Here is a 23,302-nt window from a genome sequence, read left to right as displayed (position 1 = left end):
AAATATAAGGCACACGAAGTGCTATGTCTACAGCGTCTTGATAGAAATGAGACACAGCCGTTGTTACAACGCTTGAGTTGAATGCGCTGTTCAGGGCGGAATGCAAGGTTTCTTCCAAGAACGCTAGTCCAGCCACAGTGCTGGAATAGTAAAAGTTAGGCGTTGTAGTTTCAGTCGTGGCACGACAGTTTATCGATCAGCCTTTGAGATTTTTGAACAATCGGCTGCAAAAGCATGATGTGCGACAAGCATCTATAGTTTGGGGTTGCTTGTGACTTTGGTGCCCCACTGTCATTTTCCTGCAGTGACTTAGACGGTGAAGGAATGAAAACTGATGTGTGAGGATGGTCTTAGATTTCTCTGTAAGGTACACTCTACCCCAAACTTTATTTCAGCTGGAATACCAAAACGTGTTCACTTTCCAAATGACACCACTTTTATTTATCCGTCAGAAGGTCCGTGATAATTATGCGCGGCTAGAGGCTCCCCACTGTAACAACTCAAAGCGAAGGGATGCCGCAGTTATTTTTATGTCAATTTTTTACGTCCTACCGAGATAATAAATATCACTGACGTTGAGAACCAGGACCAATTGCCTTTTTTGCCACGTATTTGTAGTTAGACCTTGGCTGCTCCTATCGCGCAAGTAAAACGACCCCGAACGTGGTCGCAAACAACATTTCCTGTACTGTTTTGGTAGCAGTGCCAACACTGACGCACACCACGGGTAACATTCTAGAAGTAATATCTCTTAAAAGAGAGTGAAGTAATGCAGTAAACGTTTACATTCTATTTCTTTCCTGTCTTCCATAGTAGCTAGTATACTTCGGCGATAGCTGCTGTGAGCTAGCTTCAGAAGCATTGCAAAAACCAGTTTGATCAAAACTGCAATGGAATTTCCAGCAGGCCTGCTTATATAAAGTATCCATAACACGAAAACGTTTTTTGAGACTTTTGACCATTCAAGAAAACAAATGAGAAAATTCTTACTCTCAGTCGTAGTAGTCTTCGTGGAAGTCTTTGCGGGGAGTCTCGTGGAAGTCTTTGTGGACGTCTTCAGGGAAGTCGTTGCTGAAATTTTTGTGGCAGTATTATCGGACGTCTTCTTGGCAGTAAATGTGGAGTTCGTAGTGGGAGTCTTCGAAGAGGACTTCGTGGCAACCTTCGTGGATGTCTGTGTGAAGGTGTTTGAGGTGGCATCACTAACAGACTTTGTGGAAGGCTTCGTGGTGGCCACCACGGACGTGCTTGCAGATGTCTTCGTTGTAGGTTTAGTGACAATTATCGTGAACTTCGTGGAATTCTTTCCGAAAGTCTTTGTGGAAGCCTTCTGGGTGATTTTCGTGGTAATGTTCAATAAAACATGCACAGAAGTCTTCGTAGAAGTGTTCATAGAAGTTTTTGTGGTAGTTTTTGCCGAAGTTGGGGATGAAGTTTTTATGGAAGCCTGCGTGAAAGTTGAAACCTTCGTAGAAGTCTTCGTGGCAGTTTTCGTGGAGTTTTTCGTTGAAGCCTTTGCGCTAGTAACCGTGGGGGTATTCGTGAAGACTTTTGTGGAAGTCAAGGTGGTTTTAGTGATAGCCTTCTTTGATGTCTTCGTGAAGGGACTGGCGGTGGTTTCTGTAGAAGTGTTCGTACCAAGGTTTGTGGAGGTCTTCGTGGAAGTCCTAGTTGTGGTTTTCGTGGAAGTCTTTGTCTTGGAAATCTTCGTGGAAGTTAATGTGGCATTATTATTAGTAGTTGTTTTGGCAGTGTTTGCTGATGTCTTCATCGCAGTGTATGACGTTGCATTCGAAGTTTTCGTGGCAGTATTCATAGAAGGCTGTGTGACAAGCTTCGTGATGGTTTTCATGGAGAATTGCTCGAAAGTGTTTGTCGCGGAATTTGTTGTGATGCTTGTGTCAGCTCTAGTGGCAGTATTCGTGGAAGTCTTCGAGGCGAGCGTAGTGATCACTGGAGCCGTGGGCTTTGGAAGTGCTTTATCAGAATAGGAAATGTTGGCTGCTAGTGACTCGCTGACTGTATTCAACGAGTGTGTTGTTGACGATGCATTAGCATTCTGTGATATGCGGGTTACTGTGGGCGATGTGAACGCAGGCGTCCGCGCGACACTTAGCGTGGTGGGCCTCTGCTCTTCGCTTTTTGACCCCTCCTTCGTCACATTCGCTTCAGTGCTGTCGGTGCCGTTTGTGGGCTGGTTCCTGCCTGCAGGGTTAGAGTCGGGTAAAAGAGATTGCGAGGGTGTTAGATTACGAGCCCGCATAACTATGCCGAATGAAATGTTAATCACTATGAAGGAAAGAAGGCTAGGAGAAGCGCGCTTAGAAACAATTATTCGGGACAGTTTTCCCGCAACTACGCCTCAGAGAAGAGTTGGCTTTTGATTATTCTCTGCAATATAAGGGCAAGGCTGTCAGATGGAGAGAAGTCCATGTTTTCAACAATGATTAAGTTGTGTTAACCGGGAAAACCCCGACACCATATTGTTTGTTTTCAGTCCAGTTAATTCACGCGTATACTATTCTATATAAAAGAGAGCAGCCAGGTGCAGTTTGTAAAGTAGAGATACAGTGCTTCTAGTTAATGCCTCGGGAATCAAGTCATCAAAATATTTGATTTTTTTTTTGCGAGCTGCCCTTAAACAGCCAGCGGCCTCTTTCAAATTCTAGAACATTCTTGCAGGCTATTCATTTATATAAAGGGCAGGTCTGTGCGAATCAGACAGCAAAGGAGACCGAAACGAAAACATCAAAGGCGTCCATGGCGTCGTTTCCGTTTCAATTTCTCCTGTTCATTTTGATTCGCGCTGTACAACCTTTTAAGATACAATTCAGGCTCGAAAATAAAAAGCATAAGCAACGTTACTAGCTCCTGCCAAAGGGACGTGCTAATTTTGCTGATACATCATTACATAGTTATTGAACCTACAACGCTGATGAGGTCAGTCCTTGTGTAGAGTAAGAGCACCAGTGTGCACTCATACAGAAACTTGCTGCTGGGCTTGCTTAAAACAGCGTACACACACAAAGCGATAATGCACGCTTGCGAAGGGTGAAGACAACTGGCGGTAATTAAAAATACCTAAGCTACATTGTAAACTGTTTTACTTTATAGCGTATTTTATTTGAATGACGCAGAAAAACTTGTTTACAGTTTGTTACTTACGCTCGGATGCGTAAATGTGTGATGCAGAAAACACGTTCAACACCCAAAGATGCCTTAGATTTAGGTCGTCTGGAGCCAAACGTAGCGACTGTTGGGTGCTTTTAAGGACGCATTAATAAAGACGACGAATATCTAACTGATATTTTCCACATTACGTCGCAGTTACAAGTTAGTGTGTTAGTGCACCTTCCGAGGTCAACGAGTTATAACGCTTGCATTAACTACCTGCGGCAAGCGCTTTGTATGATGTTATCAGAGCAGTGTGTTCCTCCTCGGGTCTCTGTCACTCGGGAGGTCCCAGCGCAAGTTGCAGAAAAGGTGGCCTCCCACTATATAACTTTTATGCTATCTATAAAATTGCAACAATAAAATGAACCTTAATACTATTTCCATCTTTCTTCACGTTCTCGTTCACCGCGCAATCCTAGGTATAATGTCGGTGCTCGTGGCATGATGGCTCAGTAAAATTCCTCCTGCGCTCAACAAAATTTAAGTCGAACACTAATGTCTCTCCTGCCCGTGTTGTAGTTTAACAACTCAACATTCCTATTCAGCACATTATGTGCTGTTGCTTCCATGGACAAAAAGTATTATAAAAAAATAACTCACTTTTGGTGGTCGGCTCTGTAATTTCCGGGGTAATGATTGTTGCTGTCTTCGCGACTGTCTTCATGGAGGTTAACGTAGAAGCTTTCGTAGCATTTTTCTTGTCAGGTCTCGTGAGATTCATCTGAGGTGTCACTGCGATTGTATTTGTGTAAGTCGTCGTCTGACTCTTCGCAGCAGTCTTTGTAGCAGTATTCTTGGAAATATTCATGGCAGTACATGGGGTTTTCATGACAGTCTCCAGGGTTGTTTTTGTATCAGTCTTCATGGGTGTCTTCGTAGCTCCATTTGTCGTAGTATCCGCGAATATCTTTGAGGGATGAACGGTCAGTGCTGACGTGGGCTTCGGCGTTAGCGCATCAGCTTTAGACCAGGTGACTGTTTGGGGCTCGCTTGTTGTTGCTAATACAACGGTACTTGACGACGTGTCGGCATTTCGCGATGCATTGGTTGTGAGCGCCGATGTTGGTTTTGGCTTTAGAGTGACCTCCTTTGGGGTAGTACGCTGTTGCGTGTTGCTCTTCAGTGGCCGGTCTGGCACGTCGTCGTCGGGGTAGTCGGTGTTGTTTTGTTGCTCAAGCCAGGACTGGCCTGCAGGAGAAAGTTGGGAAGAACAGTTTTAACTTCGCTTCCAACTTCTAAAGTTTTTCAAATCGCTCGTATATAATGCAGTAAAATAAAGAGAAATAGAATGATACAGGCACAGGTTGGGCACCTGTCTGCCACTAGGTAGCCGGCCTAGCAATATCAAAACCACCTAGAAATATTTTGGATTTTCTTGATTATTCGTACCGGGTAAGAAAATGTGAATATTGAATACTACGCAATAATTATTAAACGCAAAAAATGAAGAGAAATTAATCGCGGAAAGAGGCGTGTTTTTCATGCACACAGGTTCTTGATTGAAATTTGGATCATAATTTTTGGAGCAAAATTCAAATATATTGTTATGAAGACGAAGAAGAGTGCAGTGGCGCGGGACGGAGTGCTCGCGCTAGACCCTTGAGCCATTAAATCATATCTTCATTCTGTCATCATGTCGTGCCTTCCTTGGCTTGCCACCACGTAACATTTGGTGTGAGGTGCTGGGTACTCATCGTCATCCTAGTCCCCGGAGCATCGCCGCCTTCTGCTCGCCTTCGTCGTCGGCCTAGAGAACCTGGGCTCCGCCGCCCGGCTCAACCCCAGCTCGAACTGACCAGAACCGACCAGCCGCTTTCCCCCGCCCCGTCCCCAGCCCCGAACACAAGACACGACGACCAGGACCTGCCGTACGATGACCCGACTACGACCCGAACCAAGACGGCACCCCCGCCCAGGCTGTGCTGCGATTCCTTAACCCTTGACCTTCGGCTGTGGGTGACCGACCGCTGGACCTGAAGCTCCGGGGGCAACCGCCCACCAGATCATCTCCATCTTCGTGGCAAGCCTTTCATCTTCTTCTATCCTTCCTGATCATCCTCATCGTCACCTCACCATTCGAAATTCAAGCAATCGATCGGGACGATCGCTCTGAGGACCGGGGTCAAGTTATGAAGACGAAGAGGGCAGTGTTGCGGGACGGAGTGCTCGCGCTAGGCCCTTGAGCCATTAAATCATATCTTCATTCTGTCATCATGTCGTGCTTCCCTTGGCTTGCCACCTCGTAACAATGTTCTAGTTTCTGGTGCCCTATTTTTGTTGTTTTTTGCATTACCGTGACCACGAATTTGCCACCCTGCAACTCGGCAGTTTTCACGGACATTCTGTATAATGCCATAAAATATAACCTCCTAAAATACCATTACACATCCAAAAGCGATAAAATATTCTGCCGACTCTGCACTCATTTGAAAGCTGAGATATGCGACTAAGGCGACGGATGTAGTACATGGTCACAAGGTTTTCGACTTGTTAATTATGGTCAAGAATCTGGCCTTGTCCGCGCAGCGTGTAAAATATCACCTCCGGAACTGAAAAAAAATTGACAGAGTTTTAAAGCCGTTAAACCGAATATGACGTGCAGAATCATTGTTTCGAAATAGCCTTACTATTGCCCAAACAATGTCTAGAATTGTCCTTCGGATTCGCTTTACTCTTGCATAGACATTGCCTTACAGTGTGCTCTAAGTTATATTCTGTTAAACTTTCGTATTACGCGACCGTTCCCTAGCCACACCGTATCCAAATAATTTCATCTCAAAGGTTAAAGGTCTAAGGTCAAATGTAGAGGTTCCAGTCACATCATATTTTTCAGAATTCGTTGTGAAGTATTGGTTTTGCACTAAAACATTTTGTCAAGCTAGTTTTTATAACGATATCAATCAGGAATTCTACCTAGATTGTCAACGAAAAGATAAAAAGAATTTGCGTGAGTGAGGACTTTGGAAAACATGACAGAAAACTGCACCCTGTATTAGGACGTCTTTTGATATGATTATTATTTCCTTAATCTCTAACGTACTAATTAATATTTAGAACGTTTTTTACCGCTTATTTCATATGCTGCATTATTGCACGTCAGGTAAAGAGCACGTGACCTGCTGACCGAAATGGCGAGTGAAAAAGTATGAGCATCCATTATATGGGAGATGCAGGAAAAGGTTTTTCAAAACACAAAGTAGAACGTCGGAAAGGTAGAGTAGTATCACATAGTGAGTCAATTTTTCGCAGTGAGAACGTATATATGTCTTCCTGCCGTAACGTTGATGAGCGCTGAAAGCCGGATCACACGTGCTGTGAAGTGGAAGCTAGAGCTATTTGTTCGCTTGATATGGATAAGTGTATGATACTGAAGGACTGCAAAAACATGTGTCGTAGCACAGCTTATAGTACAAGCAGACAATAATGACATGCTACGATCTGTACACGTTTGCCCTATCCTGACATACACTAGTCATAGTTGCCCCGCATGCTGACTACGATCGATCACATTCGTAAGCCTTTATTTGCTGATTATGACAGACTGTAGTTGACATGCGGGGACTGCTAAAACCAGAGCACATGAGTGCCCTTGCTTTCGCGTATATTGCTTTTCAATACTCACTTTTCATGAGACCAGTGGCGGACAATTGAAACAAAACAAGTTGTGGTCGAGAAGGACTTGACGCAGTATTTAATTAAGTGGCATAATGAACAACCTCGAAGCTACAAGCCGTGCGATACCCTTCACACTCTTCAATTAAACCACAGAGAGCTCACAACATATACTGCGGCTACTGCAGGCTCACCTATTCCGGAAACCTTGAAGAAGATAGACAGGAGGATGACCATCGCGAATAGAGTGAGTGCAATGGCCCCTTTCCACCGGTGTGAAGGTCCTGCAAATGTGACACCGTCTAAGTCCGGCCTCAAATCAAAACCTTCACATAGCAAAACAGCTCTAATTGCAATTGAGCAACGCCACAAGTGCTGCTAAAAAGCAAGAGCGTTTCGTTCCCCACTCGCTCTGTTCAGCCGATTTATGTTCTTGCTTTGCTTGTTGGTGCCAGAAAATAACTGGTAATGACCACCGTTTACTGTATTGCAGAGAGGCAATGTAATTACGGAAAACTCAGGAATATATCGAAAAATGCTAGCACACACATAGTGTCATATCAGCAGCATTTCTTAAATAAAAAATGAGTAAAACATTCGCGACGCCAATGTCAATATATTTCGCGCTTTAGCGAGTTCAGGAAATGCCATCTGATGATCTTGAATCCTAAAAAAAATAATAGCAGACTAATAACTTCAGACGAAGGCAGCGTACTTTCTGTATGATTTTAGAAACCAATGCTACATGTGCACGTTGGAACTGGACGTGCACTTTTGATTACATCGCAGAAATGTCCGCGCTTTGATTTAGACTACTGCTAAAAGGGTTACTGCACGATAAGAAATCCCCGTGAAGCTCACTGAATGTGGCTGAGCGTTAACGCGACAAACCTTCTTTCCGGCTCAAGATGACGAAGAATGCGAGTAGTAGTCCGAACAGCATGATGATGATTGCTGGAGGCAGTAACGTCCTCCACACATTCTGAGACGATCTGCGCAGATAAGTTCAATAATTCTCTGCTAAGTGTCACACGCCTCCAAAAAGTCGCAAACTTAGAGAAAGAACTCTCAAGCAACCTGAAAGTACTTCCTACTTTACAGTGATTGTGTTAGTTTATCGGAGCACTCAATGAATAATGGAAGCTGTCTGGCGACAACATGATAAAAATAAGGCAGTTTGATTTTTTTTTTTTTTTGCGCCGATGTGCTGGTAGAAGCAGTGTGAAAGGGAACAGGAGAGGGCGTCGCAGCCGACGAGAATCGGCGGCAAAGGCGCATGCGCTGTAAGCACGATCAGCTGCTCTTCCGGTGCATGCTCCTGGTGCTGCCCATTTTTGCTGGCTGTCGGCGGCGGCACTTGCGTCTACCGTTTTTGCGTTGATTGCTGATAGTTGAAAGTACAGCCAAACTTTTCCAGCTTGCGCTGACCGAAGATTAGATGGGATTATCGATGTTTGCCTTAAATGTTGCGTCATGGATACTGCAACGCACAGTAGAATTACCGAGAAGCTCTCTGAGAGGTGGGGTGGGGATATACGGGGCCTCGCATATGAAGACTCAGTTTATTAGTGACTTCACTTCCAGAGCTTCTATCGCTTTTAGGCCAGCACAAGAAGCAAGCTGGAAATCACAATGACCCAATCTATGCGGCGATAAGGAAATAGGTCGCGTTTCGTAATTATAGTGGCGCAGCTTACGCCAAAAACAACCCGTGCGCTTCCCCCGAGACGTTAGCGTGTCAATGAACGCCCTAAACGATTCGCATGATGTTATCACTACCGTTACTGACATGTAAATACGTACAGTTCCAAGCTGTGCTGGGAACCAATAAACATACAGCTAGTGCAAATGAATATAAATAGCGGAGCGTTGTGACAGTGCCAGAAGTGCCTGCCGACATGAACAGTCAGCGGGTCTCAGAAATAAGTTTTCGCTCTTAACATCTACTACTTCACTCCCCTGCTGCTTTTAGTGTACTTACTCCGATTTCAGGGATCCCATGACAGCTGTGGAAAGCAAAACAGCCATGCTCATTACGTTTATTAGCTTCTTCAGAAAGTGCGAAAACTTAATACAGTCCTAAAGATGCCTACCTTTCATAGCTCTCGAAAAGCTCTCCGCCGTCATCCCAGCAAGAATCTCTGAAACAAGAGCACGAAGGCGTTGTCTTTCTGCACCACCGCCAAATATCCAAAAGGCGATAGAGTTCGGTTACTATATACACTAAGACTAATGCGACGATGACGGCAATTATTACTAAGAAGATCCGAACGTATCAACCGTTCTAAAGGAAGAAGACCTACACAAAAAATAGAGTAGGTATTTACTGGCGCTCGGCTACTGATCCGGAGTTCCTGGGTTCGAACCCGACCGCGGCGGCGGCGTTTTTATGGAGGGAGGCAAAACGCTAAGGCGCCCGTGTGCTCTGCGATGTCAGGGCAGGTTAAAGATCCCCGGGTGGTCGAAATTATTCCGGAGCCCTCCACTACGGCACCTCTTTCTTCCTTTCTTCTTTCACTCCCTCCTTTATCCCTTCCCTTACGGCGCAGTTCAGGTGTCCGCGGATATATGAGACAGATACTGCGCCATCTCCGCTCCCCAAAAACCAATTATTATTTAGTGGCCTTTAATGAACGCAAGAGTAATATTGAATTGCGAAAATGGTTAGCGTAGAGGTTGGGAGGACTACGGGGCTGCGTTCCATACAACCTTTGCCGTCCTAGACTTGTGAAAGGCGTCATAAAATGCAGCATGACTGACTCACCCTCCGCCTTCAGTCTTTGATGGAAATGTCGAAATGGCAGGGACTGATCTGTTGTTGTTAACCTATCAAAAGATGGCACATACCCACACTGGGGGATCGGCCAAGGACTGATCTGCAGCTGCAGCTAAGAAACATCCGCGCAGGAGCAGTCGGAACTTCTTCTCTAGCACGAGCAGGAAGAACGAGACAGTGTTTTGTTCTTCTTTTTCTTCTTCTTCCTCTTAAAACGTAGCACGTACCCACATGGGGGATTGGCCAAGGTGTAGTGGCATAGTCAAGAAAATTTCCATAGCAGATATTCTTATTGTTCTTGCTTCTAATGATGATAATTAAAACATTTTGTAATTGAGCCTGAAATTGGTTGCCGGTGCCACTATTCATGCACTGCGTTGGATCTTGCGGCCTCTGTAGCACTTTTGTTAAATTCCTGATGAAATTTGCGCTTAAGCTGAACAGCATTAGGTCTCGCCGCTCAATCGTCGGTTCTTCTATCTTTACAATTTTATTGTTCACGACATTGTTCTCGGGATTATGCTTCCGTTTCGTGAGCAATAGTGCCATTATAATTTCGAGTCAGTTTGGTATTCATTTCCCATTCCATGTGAATGATGCGATCACTTGTTCTTTTCAGCTTTTTCACCTCCTGCTCTCCCTCGCTCAGCGGGTAATTATTTAATAACCGATAAAGGAAGAACTCTTAGAAGTTTACGGCTTTCCGGAAGCAAAGATGTAGCAGATTTAGCCTTTTTAATTTGCTCTCTACCGCCGCCCTACCTTCTCTATGAGAGACAGAACCTACATACAAACTTAGGCTATGCATGGTCACACAGGGATACGTTGAAGTGTACCAAATAACAAAGAAGAAAAATCCTGAATGAACACGAAAAATAAACGACGATAATGCTTCCACTCTACCACGCGCGAAATGCGCACAAGCGCGGATTTTCAACAATATTTCATACAGGAATACAAGGCGTACTAAAGTTTTCTCAAGAGTACATTGATATAATAAACCGCGTTATACCATATGGATAATTGCCATGTGCTATGCCGTATTTGCTAGGATGGTCGGTACGGCACCGAGAACGCCTAACAAAGTTGAAAGCCTCCGCTTCTGCGCATTGTATGCGCTTTGTTCAACCTCCGCTTATCATGAGGGACAAACCTAGCTCGACAAATTTTTTGATGGTGACCAAGGAGGAAGAAAAGCTCCATGATGGTGACGGTCCCGAGGGATTTCGCGCTAGCCATGCAGGAAGGAAAGAATTCTAAAGAGGCTGTTACGTCACGCTTTTTAACGCCGGACGTGAGAGCTACATCGCCCTCAGCCCCCTAGTTGGCCGCCGTCTCAGAGCACTTGCGCATGCAGAGCAGAAAATGCGGCAGACGACGCAGCTGCATCCAACGTTACTATTGGCTGCGCTTCGGCTAAACTCTTCCTACGTGACTTCCGGTGCACTTTTTGGCATGCAGCTCGGATATTGAGGGCCTTTCCTCAACTTCCCGTCCTCCATGGCGCTAACGGACCCAATGCATCAAAGGAAGGAGGAAGGGCCTCAGGATTTTAGCGCCAGAAACTGCCCTCGTTTGGCGGTGGCCGTCCGTATTATTCATACATACCCAAGCATCTCAGGCTCAACACAGCAATGGGCGGCCGTCACAGTGGCTTTACTAACAGTCAAACGTATCGGGGCCAATTAGTGCAATTGCGTTTTTAGTGCGAAAGCTCTGAATTACGTGTCGGTGCTTGGATTTGTTGTTTCGAGCAGTTTTAGAAATTTTGGGGGGTTGGCTCGGGCCTAGCCTAGAAACGCTGACTCGGAAAAACTCGAAAAATTGATGGCCCGCCCAAAATTTTTATATTCCGCATTTATTTTAAATCTGCTCATTTCCAATTAGTGGTCCTAATTGTTAGTCTTTGTCTACAGTTACTGCTAATGGTGATAACTAGTATACTTAGTATCTTAAGTTGGTGAAGGTTGTCCTCGGTGACCTTGGCATTTTTATAACGCAGCTTTTTTGGCGACAAAGTGTTTCTCCCGAAGAAGACGTGTAATACTTTCACATTAATAGAAATGTAACGTGTATAGAATGACAATCGTTGCTTACTGGTTAGGGAGATGTATGACTAATGTTGGCAGCACTGTCGGCTTACAGCGCCTCTCCGATGTCACGCTCATGAGTATGAGGCAGGCGCTGCGCGCTAGCGTGAGCTAGAATTAGTGTCTGCGATTAGTGTAATTTGAGATTATGCAACACCTCATCAGAATGATGGAAGGGCAGTTAGCTGCTCAATTCAGCTTTAAATATACTGCGGCATTATCTGCTCATCGATTTCGGCAAAAGAAGCCTCACTATTAGATCGACACAGTTAATTTTATTTCCCACCGGAACCGAGCAGAAAATAACACCCCCTTGGCATTGATTAGTGGCAGTAAGCATTAATAAAAATATGTAGCGCAGCTGCACATACATGGGCAAAATAGCGACAAAACAAAGCAGACAGGAGACAGTGGAGTTGTCAGACGCATGTCGTGTAAGATAAATGCGCTATTGCTCTATCAAAAAGGATACCAGCGCAAGTAAGTTGCGCAAGTCACAACTTTCCGTTTTCATTGACAATTTCCGCAATTCCCTCGATTCGTGTGCACTATTTTTAGCGCAGAATACATCGGGAAGTATACAATGCTTCTTTTTCTTTGCTGGCATTGTCACTCTTCCCGTGGCTTTCTAATCCATTAAAGCTAAAATTCCTCATGCAATATCGCGCCTAATATTAACGAAGATATTAATTGTAATCTATTATGTAAACGTAGGAATCGTCGTCATTCTAGAGAGAAAAAGAATAAACGAACGAGGGGATCACATAAGACAGGAGTAAAAAAAAAAGCGCGTTGATACCCTGCACTCAACGTTCGCAGAAATGTCCTCGCCGCGCTTTTCTGCGCGGCATTTCAGTGGGGTCCTCTGATACACTCTTGGAACTGGCCGCTTGTAGTGAAGTTCTGCTTGAAGAAGTTGACCAACCAGCGAAGGCTTCGCAGCCTGGCGTAGCTGCCCCGGCCGCACGTGTTGGTCGAGTCGTCCGTGTCGATACCCAAGGCAAGGAAGCCGTACCACAAATGGGTCGCTGTTTTCTTCAGCGTGCAGAGCTGTCATCCGGAAGGGCCGAAAAGGCATCAGTGAAAGGAGGATCTGCAAGCGTCTTAGCTAAAACATCGGACTAAAAAAAACTAAAAGTGCGCTGAGGGTCCGTGCCATAAGCCTAATTTTGTGCCATCACAACAGGACTTATCTTCTGACATCGCCTAAATTAGCAACTGAAAATTACAGGAGAAGTAAAGGTTTATGGCAAGAGTTAAAAAGGTGAATTTGAGAAGATATTAGGCAAGATAAATTTGTCGGCACTCAACCATCTGGGATGAAAATAAACTTTCTACTGGTGTGTAAAGTCAATAAATAAGAACATTCCACACCGACTGATGCGCTCACGCTAAGTAATTGAATAATGCTTCAGCATTTTACAATCATTTGGGAAGTAATTACTTTTATCCCACTGCGCAGGCTTGGACCGACCCGAAAGCTCGGGCCCGGCGCAGCCAGCGGACTTGCTTTGGCCGGGCGTGAAAATCCTTTGTTTAAGCCGTCTGGGCCGGGTTCGGGCTTGAAGATGCGTGCCGGGGTTGGGCTCGGGCCCATAAATACAGGGCCTATAACAGGCTGTTGATTCGTTGCCATTTTTAACATACCGCAGAACTGTTAGCGCAGGTGTGTACCGCTTTACCAGAAACCGGCGGCGCACCCGAAGCGGCCCGGCCTTGTCGTACCGATGTCACAGCACATGCGCTGGGGGCGTCTGGTAAACCTGTATACGTCTAGGCTAATTTTCTTTGGTATGCTAGAAACGCCTGTTACTGCAGGTTGAAGTACACTTGAGGTGTTCTGGCCGCGACACGGATGAAACAGGGGCATGGTGTGAGAAGAGTAAACAAGGAGAACTCGCCGCTTATTTATTGACATTTTGGTGTCTGCTATATAAAGTTTCATTTTTCTGGCGCGAAGAAAACTCACAAATCTATACTCTTGTTTTATTACTTTTTGAATTGCTGCCAAACACGCCTCGGAAATGAAAGAATCCCGGCGCTAGAAAATATTATCTGCCACATTATTTATAGAGTTTATTCAACTTCACTCGCAGTGAAACGTGCGCGTAAATTTGGACGCGCACGCCCAGCCACCTTAAACCCTTCAAGAGAAGTTAAATGAAACTTTTCACTGATTGAAGAGTAGCAGCGGACTACCGCTCTCGCAGCCTTCTAGAGCGAAAAATCCAGCAGCGGGCTGCACTATAGTACGGCGTGCTTAGTACAGCGCTGTAACGCCTGACGTGCGGCTCATTTGAGCGAGTGCTCTCGCTAAACTGAAGTAAAGCCGTTAGGACGTACGTCTAGAGCCAGCCACCTCATGCTCTATCTCTGCATCTCAGCATGCCCACATCCCATCTGTGTGCCGCCCATTCACACACCCACCCCAACCTCCTGGGAGACTCTTCTTCTGGGCACACGAGCTGGTGAACAGCGTCAGGTGGTTGAACTCTCTAGGCTGGAAGGGAAGGTCAGAGGGCTCTTTGACTGAGGAGAACTCGCGTGAAGGTTTATTAAAAATAAAGTTTATCCTACTCCTCTGTCCAGAGTGCTTGAACGCCACCCTGTCATTCAAAGGAAGGGAAATTTTTAAGCAGGTATACGTTTCTAAAGACAATGCTTGCGCTGTAGAGATGCAGCGCAGACACACAATTTGCCCTTGCAATTTCACTGTGTCAGCAATAGCTCAGCCGAGAGAATATTTCAGTTTGTTTAGCGCTCAGCACACCGTTCCAGCAATACAGACAAGCCTGCTGACGACTGTACAAAGCACCACTGGCTTGATCTGCTTCAGTTATCAACGAGCACATACCGGTGGTTTCATCAAAAGGCACTCCTCATCTGCCCGGTTTTGTGTTGATGCTAAATGAGGACTGAGCATTTGAAGCTCCATGATACCCCTGAGAGGAACCTTTATTCGACGACTGTGCTCGAAGAGTAGCCGTTTTTCCTAAGATCGTCTTTTGTCTGTCTTAACCCCCTAAGGCGCATCTATATGATTTGGAACACGCATTTGGGAAAAGCATATTTGTTTAGGAGACTTTGAACAATTTAGCACATACCGCAGAATTATCAGGAGCTGTTGCTTTTCGTCTCCTTTGGAATGCGGTCTGTGAGTCATGACTTTAACCTGTGAAATTGTGTTCTTAAAGAAAAGTTTGAGTGCAACGGCTGCGAGGACATTTTATTAATTTGGCACGGCAGGCCGCGAAAAATGACTATAGAAAAATGTATAGCTAACGCAAAGTAATTATTTGCAGGTGCATTCTACCCTTTCCATTTCTATTTCAGAACTCCGGATCTAGTCACAGACGAGAACACTGTTGAAAATTCCGACATGGCACAGCCGCCTTCTCTTCACATCTTTCTTTATTTACCAAACCAATTTTGTAGCGAAAGCTACACTACGCTAGCCTGCGCGATTTCGCCCGTCTTGGCTTCTGCTCCTACTGCGCAAGCGCGAGTTTCGCCGCAGGTGCGCCGCGCGTGACGTCACAGCTGCGCCGCCGCAAACTCCACCGCCTCGCCCAATCCGCCGCTGCGCGTTGATGCCATGACTAGTTATGCGCCTTACTGCGCATGCGCGTGGAATCGAATGAATGTGGGAGGCGATGCGTTCGGCCGTCAGTTGCAAGCCATGAAAGAAGAGACGCGTTACTCGTTGCGGCAGCAACGTAGGCTTCGGGAAGTGAACTCGACGGACCCCGAAGTTGTTGCCCGGTCTTTTCGGCACGCCTGACAGACTGACAGGCTGACATCAGTTCGACTCCATCAGTCAATGGCTCCTTTCGCTATGTATACTAGGCATAGCACACCTAAGCCACCGATAATTTTTTCCAAGCCTAATGTGACATGAGCACATTTGCCGCCGGCCACTTCATTGCTTCTGTAGCAGGAATCTACCGGCACACAGTGAACAGTCCTCTTGAGCTTCTGCGGAAACGGGCCCTTGCTGTGCCCAGGCTTTGAATCCAGAGTCAGGTCTCGCAGGGAGGCCCATGCTGTGGTTTAATTGCTATAGCAGTCGGCAAAAGTCCTTGTTATAACAAACTTTAGCGATTTAAGTCGAGGTATTCAGAGATAGATTTCTATACCTTTCAGATAGCCGCGTTTCTTTGATAAAAGCAATCTGTATGACGGCGTGTAATTAAGTGTTTTAGCTTGACGCCGTTGAAGTCAAGAGTTTATGAATGGACAAATGATTGAGAGTGTCATAACATTATGGCTTAAATTAAAGGCTGTGCTTTGTGTTGCGAGTATCCCGCTCAATACTGTCGCTGAGCGAATAATTTTTAACTTTAGTTTTAATTACTGAAAAGATAAGAGGCAACGGGAAGCGCTGAAACTGGTACCCTTCGAGCACGTGATCTCATATCGGTGTAAGTAATCTAGCTTTTCATAAGTACGCCAAGTTTTACAGCCATATCTATTAAAAGCCCGTTGCCGGGTTTTGCGGTGTCGTCAGTGCTAGCATCAGCTTCGTAACAACATGCAGCGCTGATTGACAAGTATGCAGTGACGTCACGCATGACGTGCAGTACCTGAAACACAGCTTAGGAACGCGCTACGCGTCACGCCGAGTAGTCAGTATGCAATGACGCAATGTTGGCGACACTTGGATGCGCTATAAGAACGCCCCACGCAGAGAGGTCTGCACAAAGCGACGTTACGAGATACAGTAAAATGACGTCACGTGTACAGTACCAAAGAAGCCAAATAAGAATGAATGAACAAAATACCCTGTCCACTACCGCTGACAGCTGTCGCTGAATGTCGCGCTACACAGTGACAACCATCGTGCGAGCTATCGCTATCTTTTAAAACTTCTTTGTTAAGATTTATTAGCGCTTGCGATTTTCTCATTGCGCCCTCTGAGGTAAAGTAAGTGCGTTCAAATTAGTGGTTTTTCAGTAGTGCAATGTGGCACAGAAGCAGCTCCTATAATATGTGTGTGCACATTACCCAGATTTCATGCGCATACTTTGAATATGAGTACATTTAAAGGGAAGAATAAATGGTATGTACAGTTAAAGAGATGTAATGAGCCAGTATGAGGGCATACGCTAAGATAAGAACGTCAGGATAAGCTGGCAAACAGCTCCATTTAGATCTCATAGTTTTATTCTCCCTTTCGCGAAGAGAAGGTCACAATGCATGCACAAAAGTGCCATGTGGGAAAGTTTGTACGCCCCTTCCTTTGTACCAGATAACACAAACAAAACAATGCACTCGATGGCGTAGCTGGACTCAAACTCAAACTGACCTTGTAGCGGTAAGACTCCTCGTTTTCATATGTGAGAACTGTTTGACAGTCACGGCACACAGATATCACGCCCGTGTTACGGCCCGCCACGTATGTTGTGTTGTATTGCGACTTGTTGCACACCTGAGTGGAAACAAGTGAATTACCACCTAAATAAACGCTAAGGGCACACTGTCATTAAGACTTTTTGAAACTCACTGAAAGCAAAACTTCCCATGAATACGTATCCACTGAATAACTTAAACGCGATATGCGCGACTACGCAAATTAAGTATATGACCCTTTAATGATGTACTGCGGCGGGAGATGTGTACTAGCCAGAGAAGGCACATTAAAGAGGGACTATACGGCTTCGGGTAATGAGAGGTCAATGCGCTGCTTTGAAATAAGGCAACCACCACAGAGCGGCCTAATGGTTTGAGCATCCGCCTCCCATGCGGGAGGTGCACGGTTCGATTCCCAGGGCAGCCGGATTCCCACCAGTGATACAATGGGCACAAGCTTTCCCATTGCCTGGTGCTTAGCTTCTTTAGGAAGGAATTCTCCGCAAATGAATTTATCACACCACCTTGACTAAGCGTAAACACCTCGTGCCACGGCGCTTATTGACCACAGATGCACCTGGGACACAAAATTTCATCATCGTCATCATGAAATGAGTCGACCATAATCTTCTCTTTGAAAAAAACAGATTGCGGAGCTAGTTGATTAACCATGTCTGCAAATAGAACAAATTGAGCGCTTAACAGGGATAGGCGCCGTACGTGCAGCTTGTGGCGTACTCCAATTTTTTTTCGGGATGGAAACTGGAGAACTTGAAAAGTTTTTTGACGATAGATCACTGGTTGGGCAGAGATAACGTGAGGCGCCAGCCGCCAGTCGATATCTGCAGCTAGTAGGAATAGCTAGGTACAAGAAGACAGATTGCTGTGCGTAGTTGACAAGCAAGGATTTGGTATTCTTGATTTCAGTATGAGCGCGAAGACGTCTCTGCTTACCTCAACCACACTGCCGATTAAGGAGGGGGGATAGTCGACACCGCACTCGCTTTCGAAGCCGTACTCGTCCTTTTCGAACGTGTACCACTTTGCGTACACAGGGACGGTCACGAACAACGCTGACTTCGGTCGCTTCAGACTCGCAAACTTCTTTAGATTGGAGAGCACCGTGGCCTGGGGAACGGAAAACGTGGCAAATAATGGAATTTCAACGAATCGACGGCAATACTTGCAGCGCGGAGGGTATGCGGTGGGAAACAAGTCCACGCAGTCCTACACCTCCAGCGCACCTTCTCCCATCCCGATTTCTGAACGTTTTGTTCTGAAGTGTACTTTTCATCATTGCTTATTAGCTGTTTGCTCTCCTCGTACCTTCAATATTCTTGTTGAAGGGATGGAATGGACTCGTCTACATTAGGAAAACGGGTGCCGCAACAGTTGATTACTTAAACTTGTCTCTGAGCCTGTAGCTGATGTAACCGGAGATACTTTGCCATGTACCCTTGGGGACAAAAGTCTCCAGGATGTCTGAGCGGAAGTCGATGCGAATAGTCCCGTTATCATACAATGATGCGAGGCCATAGTTGCGGGGGTTTACACAGGACTCCTATTCTCTACTGTCTGGTAGTGAAATAATATGGTCGTTGACAGGCCTTTGGTGGTTCGTTTCAATCGGCTTGGCTCTGTTGGCATGGCTAATGGCATGAACCACCCGTCGAACATTTGCAGCCTGATCCCAAACCACTATATTAAAATGCAGTGTCGGGGTTGCCCTCACAGCAGCCGTCACTCGGAAGTGGCCTCAGTACCGAGATTTGTTTCCTCGGTCAGGGTGTCCGATATGTAAACACGAGGACATTGAAGCCGACATACATCACTTAATGTGGGACTGCCCAGCTCTCAAGCCTACAAGGATCCGGCACCTGATGGTAGCAGGTCTTTCACCAAGCAACCCTGCTTCATACATTGCCTGGACGCAGGGACCTCACCACCGTTCTGTACTTGACTTCATCAAATCAACTAACCTTTTTCCATTAATTTAATCTCTACTACATCATTCATCACACCTTCACCCATCCTTGATGCCCTGGGGCAATTAATTTCGCTTAAAAAAATGCACTGCGCCATTTCATCATTTGACAATCTGACACCATCGCGGGAGGCTATACTGCAAGTTATTTCTATTTCTGTTTTATCGTTAAGTGAAGGCTAAGAGCCATAGCCGATTTGTCTCAAAGTGTCTTAATTGTCTTCACTTACACAGACCGATAACCTATATTTACTTCCTCGTATTCCTAACAAAATGGCTGGGAAGGGTGCACCAATTTCGAGAACAGGCTAGAATCATAGCTACAATCATCGCCGTAATGCAATTACCGTAATCATGGCCGTATTACAATAATCGCCGAAAGCATAGCTACAATAATGGCGCTAAGAGTGACAAGCTGGGTAAGTTTGTTCTCATTAAACTCCATAGCGCTAGTGAAGGCGACTACAGAGAAGAAAAAGGACATTGTGTGCAGTCTTCATTTCTCGTTCTCTGTGAGTGTCCCACTGCGCTAATGACATGTCTCTGAACATCTGTTGCCAACACAAGCAGACGTTTGTATTACCTGTGTCCGCTAAACATGTACAGCTTTTTTCAAAAGTAGAGAGGCCAAGAGGTTTGCTTTTAGACAATGTTCTATGCAGGGCAGGTTGTGATGACGCCGCAAGGTGACGTGACCTATGCGGCTAACCTGCCACGAAGTTTGCTTCTTTAGGAATCTAGGGATTTCCCGTTGACTTTCGGCTCACAGTGAAAGCCGCCGTTGACGCAGACGGTGGCGCCAGATTTTCTGCGACACCAGCTCCTTAACGCTATCGCTCTAATACACCCAATTTTCACTCTTAGCAACGCAGGCATACTGCCGCTTCAAAGCGTAGTAACTTGATGCAGTTATCAATGGAAGTAAGTTTTTAAAAGTGACACCGGAGGTTTGAAAGTTAGCAAGTAGAGGAGATTAGAACCTCGTTTAAATTCTTCATAACTGCTCGAGTTTTGCATGGTTTGAAGACAGAATTGGTTTCCTTTGCCAGCCGTAAGTGTTCGGTATCCTTAGTGATTTAAATTTTCTCTAGGGCTTGCGCAGCATACCTCAAACAGGAGTGGGCTAGAGGACAGCTTTTTGCCTCTTTACTCGCGTTTGTAAACTAACTCGTGTTTATAGTGCAGTACACGGCTTAGAAGCGAACCCACTGGGACTTATTTTGTCAGACGATCTACCGCCTTGCAGTAACCAGGCAAGAGAGTTTCCCTCTCAGGCCTATAGAGATGTCCTTATGGCACCCATAGTGCGCAAAGATCTCGAAAAGTGAGGGCAAGGGCTCCTTCTTACCTTACATAAATTTAGAGCTTAAGGGGCGCCATAAGTTTCCCGCTACGCGGCTAAGAAACAAGTCCTATTGCTCGGTTACTTTTCGGAGATACGGTACGTTAGTGAATATGTGCAGACATGCCAAAGGTCACTAACCATGCTGTACGTGTAGGAGCTGGTACTCAGGACGTCCTCAGGAAGGACTGGTTTGTCCAGGAACATGGGAGGCATGATGCGGCACGAGTACCCAGAGTTGAAGTCGTTCTCCGCAAGGTGTGATACGGCTATCAGTGCGTCAGGCGTGTGCTTGGTCCTAGAGAAGCGCACAAAATAGCAACCACGGCTCAAAATTGCAAAATGGAACTGCGGTGCTACAGCTGCTCAGGAAATGAATTTCAGAGGTTCCTGTGCAAGGCATTCTTTTCTAATCCAACAAAGGCTGGAAAATTTTGTGTGCATTTTTCCAGAACCAGAAACCGCACTATGGAGCTCGTGAAGAATATGAAGTCGTGGGATCTAGTGGCCTTATGGCTCTGTTGCATTCTTGGAAACGATTACTAAATAAACATTGCAGTTTATCTTGAGCGGAATTTCCTAGCAGGTACCAGTTGAGAGGGGTATCAGCGATTTAAGTTGTGAAATACAGCGGTCATCTTTGTTCTAAATTATGACCAAAGCACTCATATCCAAACAAACTTTCTTTCCTGGAAATCATTCTTTTCATTAAGACAGTTATTCAGTAAAATTTTCTATCAGTTGCAAATTGATGAGAAGGGTGCTAGCAATTTAGGCTGCTGAATACAGCGATCATAATTGCTTCGACATAAGGTCCAAAGCACTCATGTCACAACGTGCACTGTCCTTGTTAGGAATATTTCATTCAATCACGAGCAGGCATTATGTAAAGCAAAGCCTTTATAATGTTCAACTTAAGCAGAAGACCTTGCCCAACCTCGTTACGACCTTTTGGGGCACTATACGGTTGATGCTCATCTCGAGTCTTGTGGGGCAAAGCGAGATGCAACGACAAGAAAAAACTTGAGACGACATAGAGCGCTCTGTATCATCGCATGATCTTTCTTCTTCGCGTGTAATTTTGCGCTGTAAGCTTCAGGACGCTTTCAGAGCCTGACAACGCCATTCATGGCCTCTTGTAAACCACGAAATTTAAATACGTACAACCGCATGGAGTGCGTCAGGGACTCCTTCCAGTTCTCGGCATCAAGCATCGGGACCGTCAGAAGCGTGTATGTTGGGCGCCGCATTGTTTCCGTACCATGGAGCATCTCGATGACACGCTGCAGAAGCCAACAAGAATGCACGTTTCACTGATGCACGGCTGGCGTAGGATTTTCTTTACCGCTTCACTAACGTCACAGGATAGACCTAAGGACAGGCGCTGTCAAGCGTCCAGCACAGTAAGAAATTTGAGCATTATTGCATCTTATAGCGCGTGATTTCAAAATGCTCTGGACGAATCTACCCCGCACATCGCTTCATGGGGGATTTATAAGCCTCTGGCCATTGCTAAACGCAGAGCAGAGTATTTTTGTTAGGAGACAGGCTATTAGTGGTTTTGACATACCTTTCGTCCCATCAGGTATCAAGCTTATCCGCTGGTTGCTTCTCTTACACGGTATTTACCATTCAATCCTGGGTGACATAGGGCATGTGTGCAACTGTACAGGTAGAAGCATTATGAGAGGGACATACCCAACGAAAGTATATTTAAACAGGAAACAGTTTACGAAAGTAATTGTTTTATATATTGTAAGATTGCACTATAACAGTTAATATACCGGCAGATCTCCCTTTGCAGGCTTGCATTTTTTTTGCTATTAACGTCTTTTCTATCGTCAAAAGCATTCCCCATTGGTTTTTCATGACAGCCTTAACTGTTCGACGGGTGCGGTGGAAATAATTTAAAAGAAATATTTTGATACACATCGGAAGAATGGACTATTGCTATCAATATTTCTATAACAGTGCCTTACACTTTTCCAATATTCGAAAATTTTCTCGCTTCCGCCGACAGCCTACGGTGGACAATGGGCGGTACCAGAGGCATGCGTTGAAAGAGCAACCGGCCATGATTACTGCGCATGCGTCTTTGCTGCCGATAGTAGGCGGCAGCGGACCGCGAAGTGCGGCGGCCACGCGCTCCCGCGTTCCGTCTCATATTGCTTCTAGCTGTACAATAGAAATAGTCTAAACAACCACGAAGTAGAAGGAATGCCGGATCGCGACCATATCCTGGAGCGGGATCGTACGCACGGTTGTCGTTTTCAAAAATGTGGACTCTTGGTTTTTTAATTCATTCCGCCTGGGAGCAATTTTTAGACCACTTATGCGAATCACTGCGAGGCTCTTAAGCAGCTCCACTCCTGATCGAACGGCGCTCTTAAATGTTAAGCAAAACCTTGCTTGAACGAACTTCACCTAAATCGAAGCCCATGATGAAAACAGCTGAAAATTAATATTTCGTCAATGAATTTCACTCTAAAGAAAGTCAGCATGATGCAAATTGGAGCCCCGCAAATATCTCGCAACATGGTGTTAGGTCTATGCCGCCATATATGAATGTGCGCGCATATCTGTACGCCTTTTATCGACCCTTTATCCCCAGCTGTGTTAATTTCATAGTAGTAAATATGAATCTTAGCCGTCGTCAAGGCGCCGTGGACCGAACAATGTTGCGTCCCGAAGTGAAAATATAGTCGGAATGCTTTCAGCCTTGTCTTCAAAAGACGAAAAAAAAAACGCATTACAGGTCAAAAGTCAGATCCGATATTCCATTTCATAACTTATAGGCATTTGTCAACTGTATATTTGATGGGATGATTCATTAATTAAGACATTCAACGCCCTCTACACGGCTAAGGTTAGCGCTGTGCATCTTGAAGTTAGTTTCTTTTATGCCCTGTGAATTTGCAGTTACCCAGCCGTTAAGGAATGTGCGCCGTCCGCATATAGTCTTCTCTATCTCGGGA

General features: G+C 45.4%; 1 protein-coding gene across 1 annotated transcript in view; it reads right to left on the bottom strand.

Moving 5' to 3' along the window:
* Positions 1–23,302, bottom strand: part of LOC144094490 (uncharacterized) — a 46,901-nt gene that overhangs the window by 11,414 nt on the left and 12,185 nt on the right. Inside the window, exons 6-15 of the mRNA XM_077628416.1 lie at positions 21,492–21,610; positions 20,469–20,625; positions 17,956–18,129; positions 16,958–17,080; positions 14,080–14,152; positions 8,768–8,792; positions 7,678–7,778; positions 6,981–7,070; positions 3,775–4,362; positions 991–2,205 (exon numbers count right to left, since the gene is read on the bottom strand). Of these exons, the coding sequence (XP_077484542.1) occupies positions 991–2,205; positions 3,775–4,362; positions 6,981–7,070; positions 7,678–7,778; positions 8,768–8,792; positions 14,080–14,152; positions 16,958–17,080; positions 17,956–18,129; positions 20,469–20,625; positions 21,492–21,610 (2,665 nt within the window). The remainder of the gene's footprint in view (positions 1–990; positions 2,206–3,774; positions 4,363–6,980; positions 7,071–7,677; positions 7,779–8,767; positions 8,793–14,079; positions 14,153–16,957; positions 17,081–17,955; positions 18,130–20,468; positions 20,626–21,491; positions 21,611–23,302) is intronic.

This window comes from Amblyomma americanum, chromosome 6 (assembly GCF_052857255.1).
Source record: "Amblyomma americanum isolate KBUSLIRL-KWMA chromosome 6, ASM5285725v1, whole genome shotgun sequence".
NCBI classification, from domain to species: Eukaryota; Metazoa; Arthropoda; class Arachnida; order Ixodida; family Ixodidae; genus Amblyomma; species Amblyomma americanum.
This window is presented reverse-complemented; position numbering and strand designations above follow the sequence as displayed.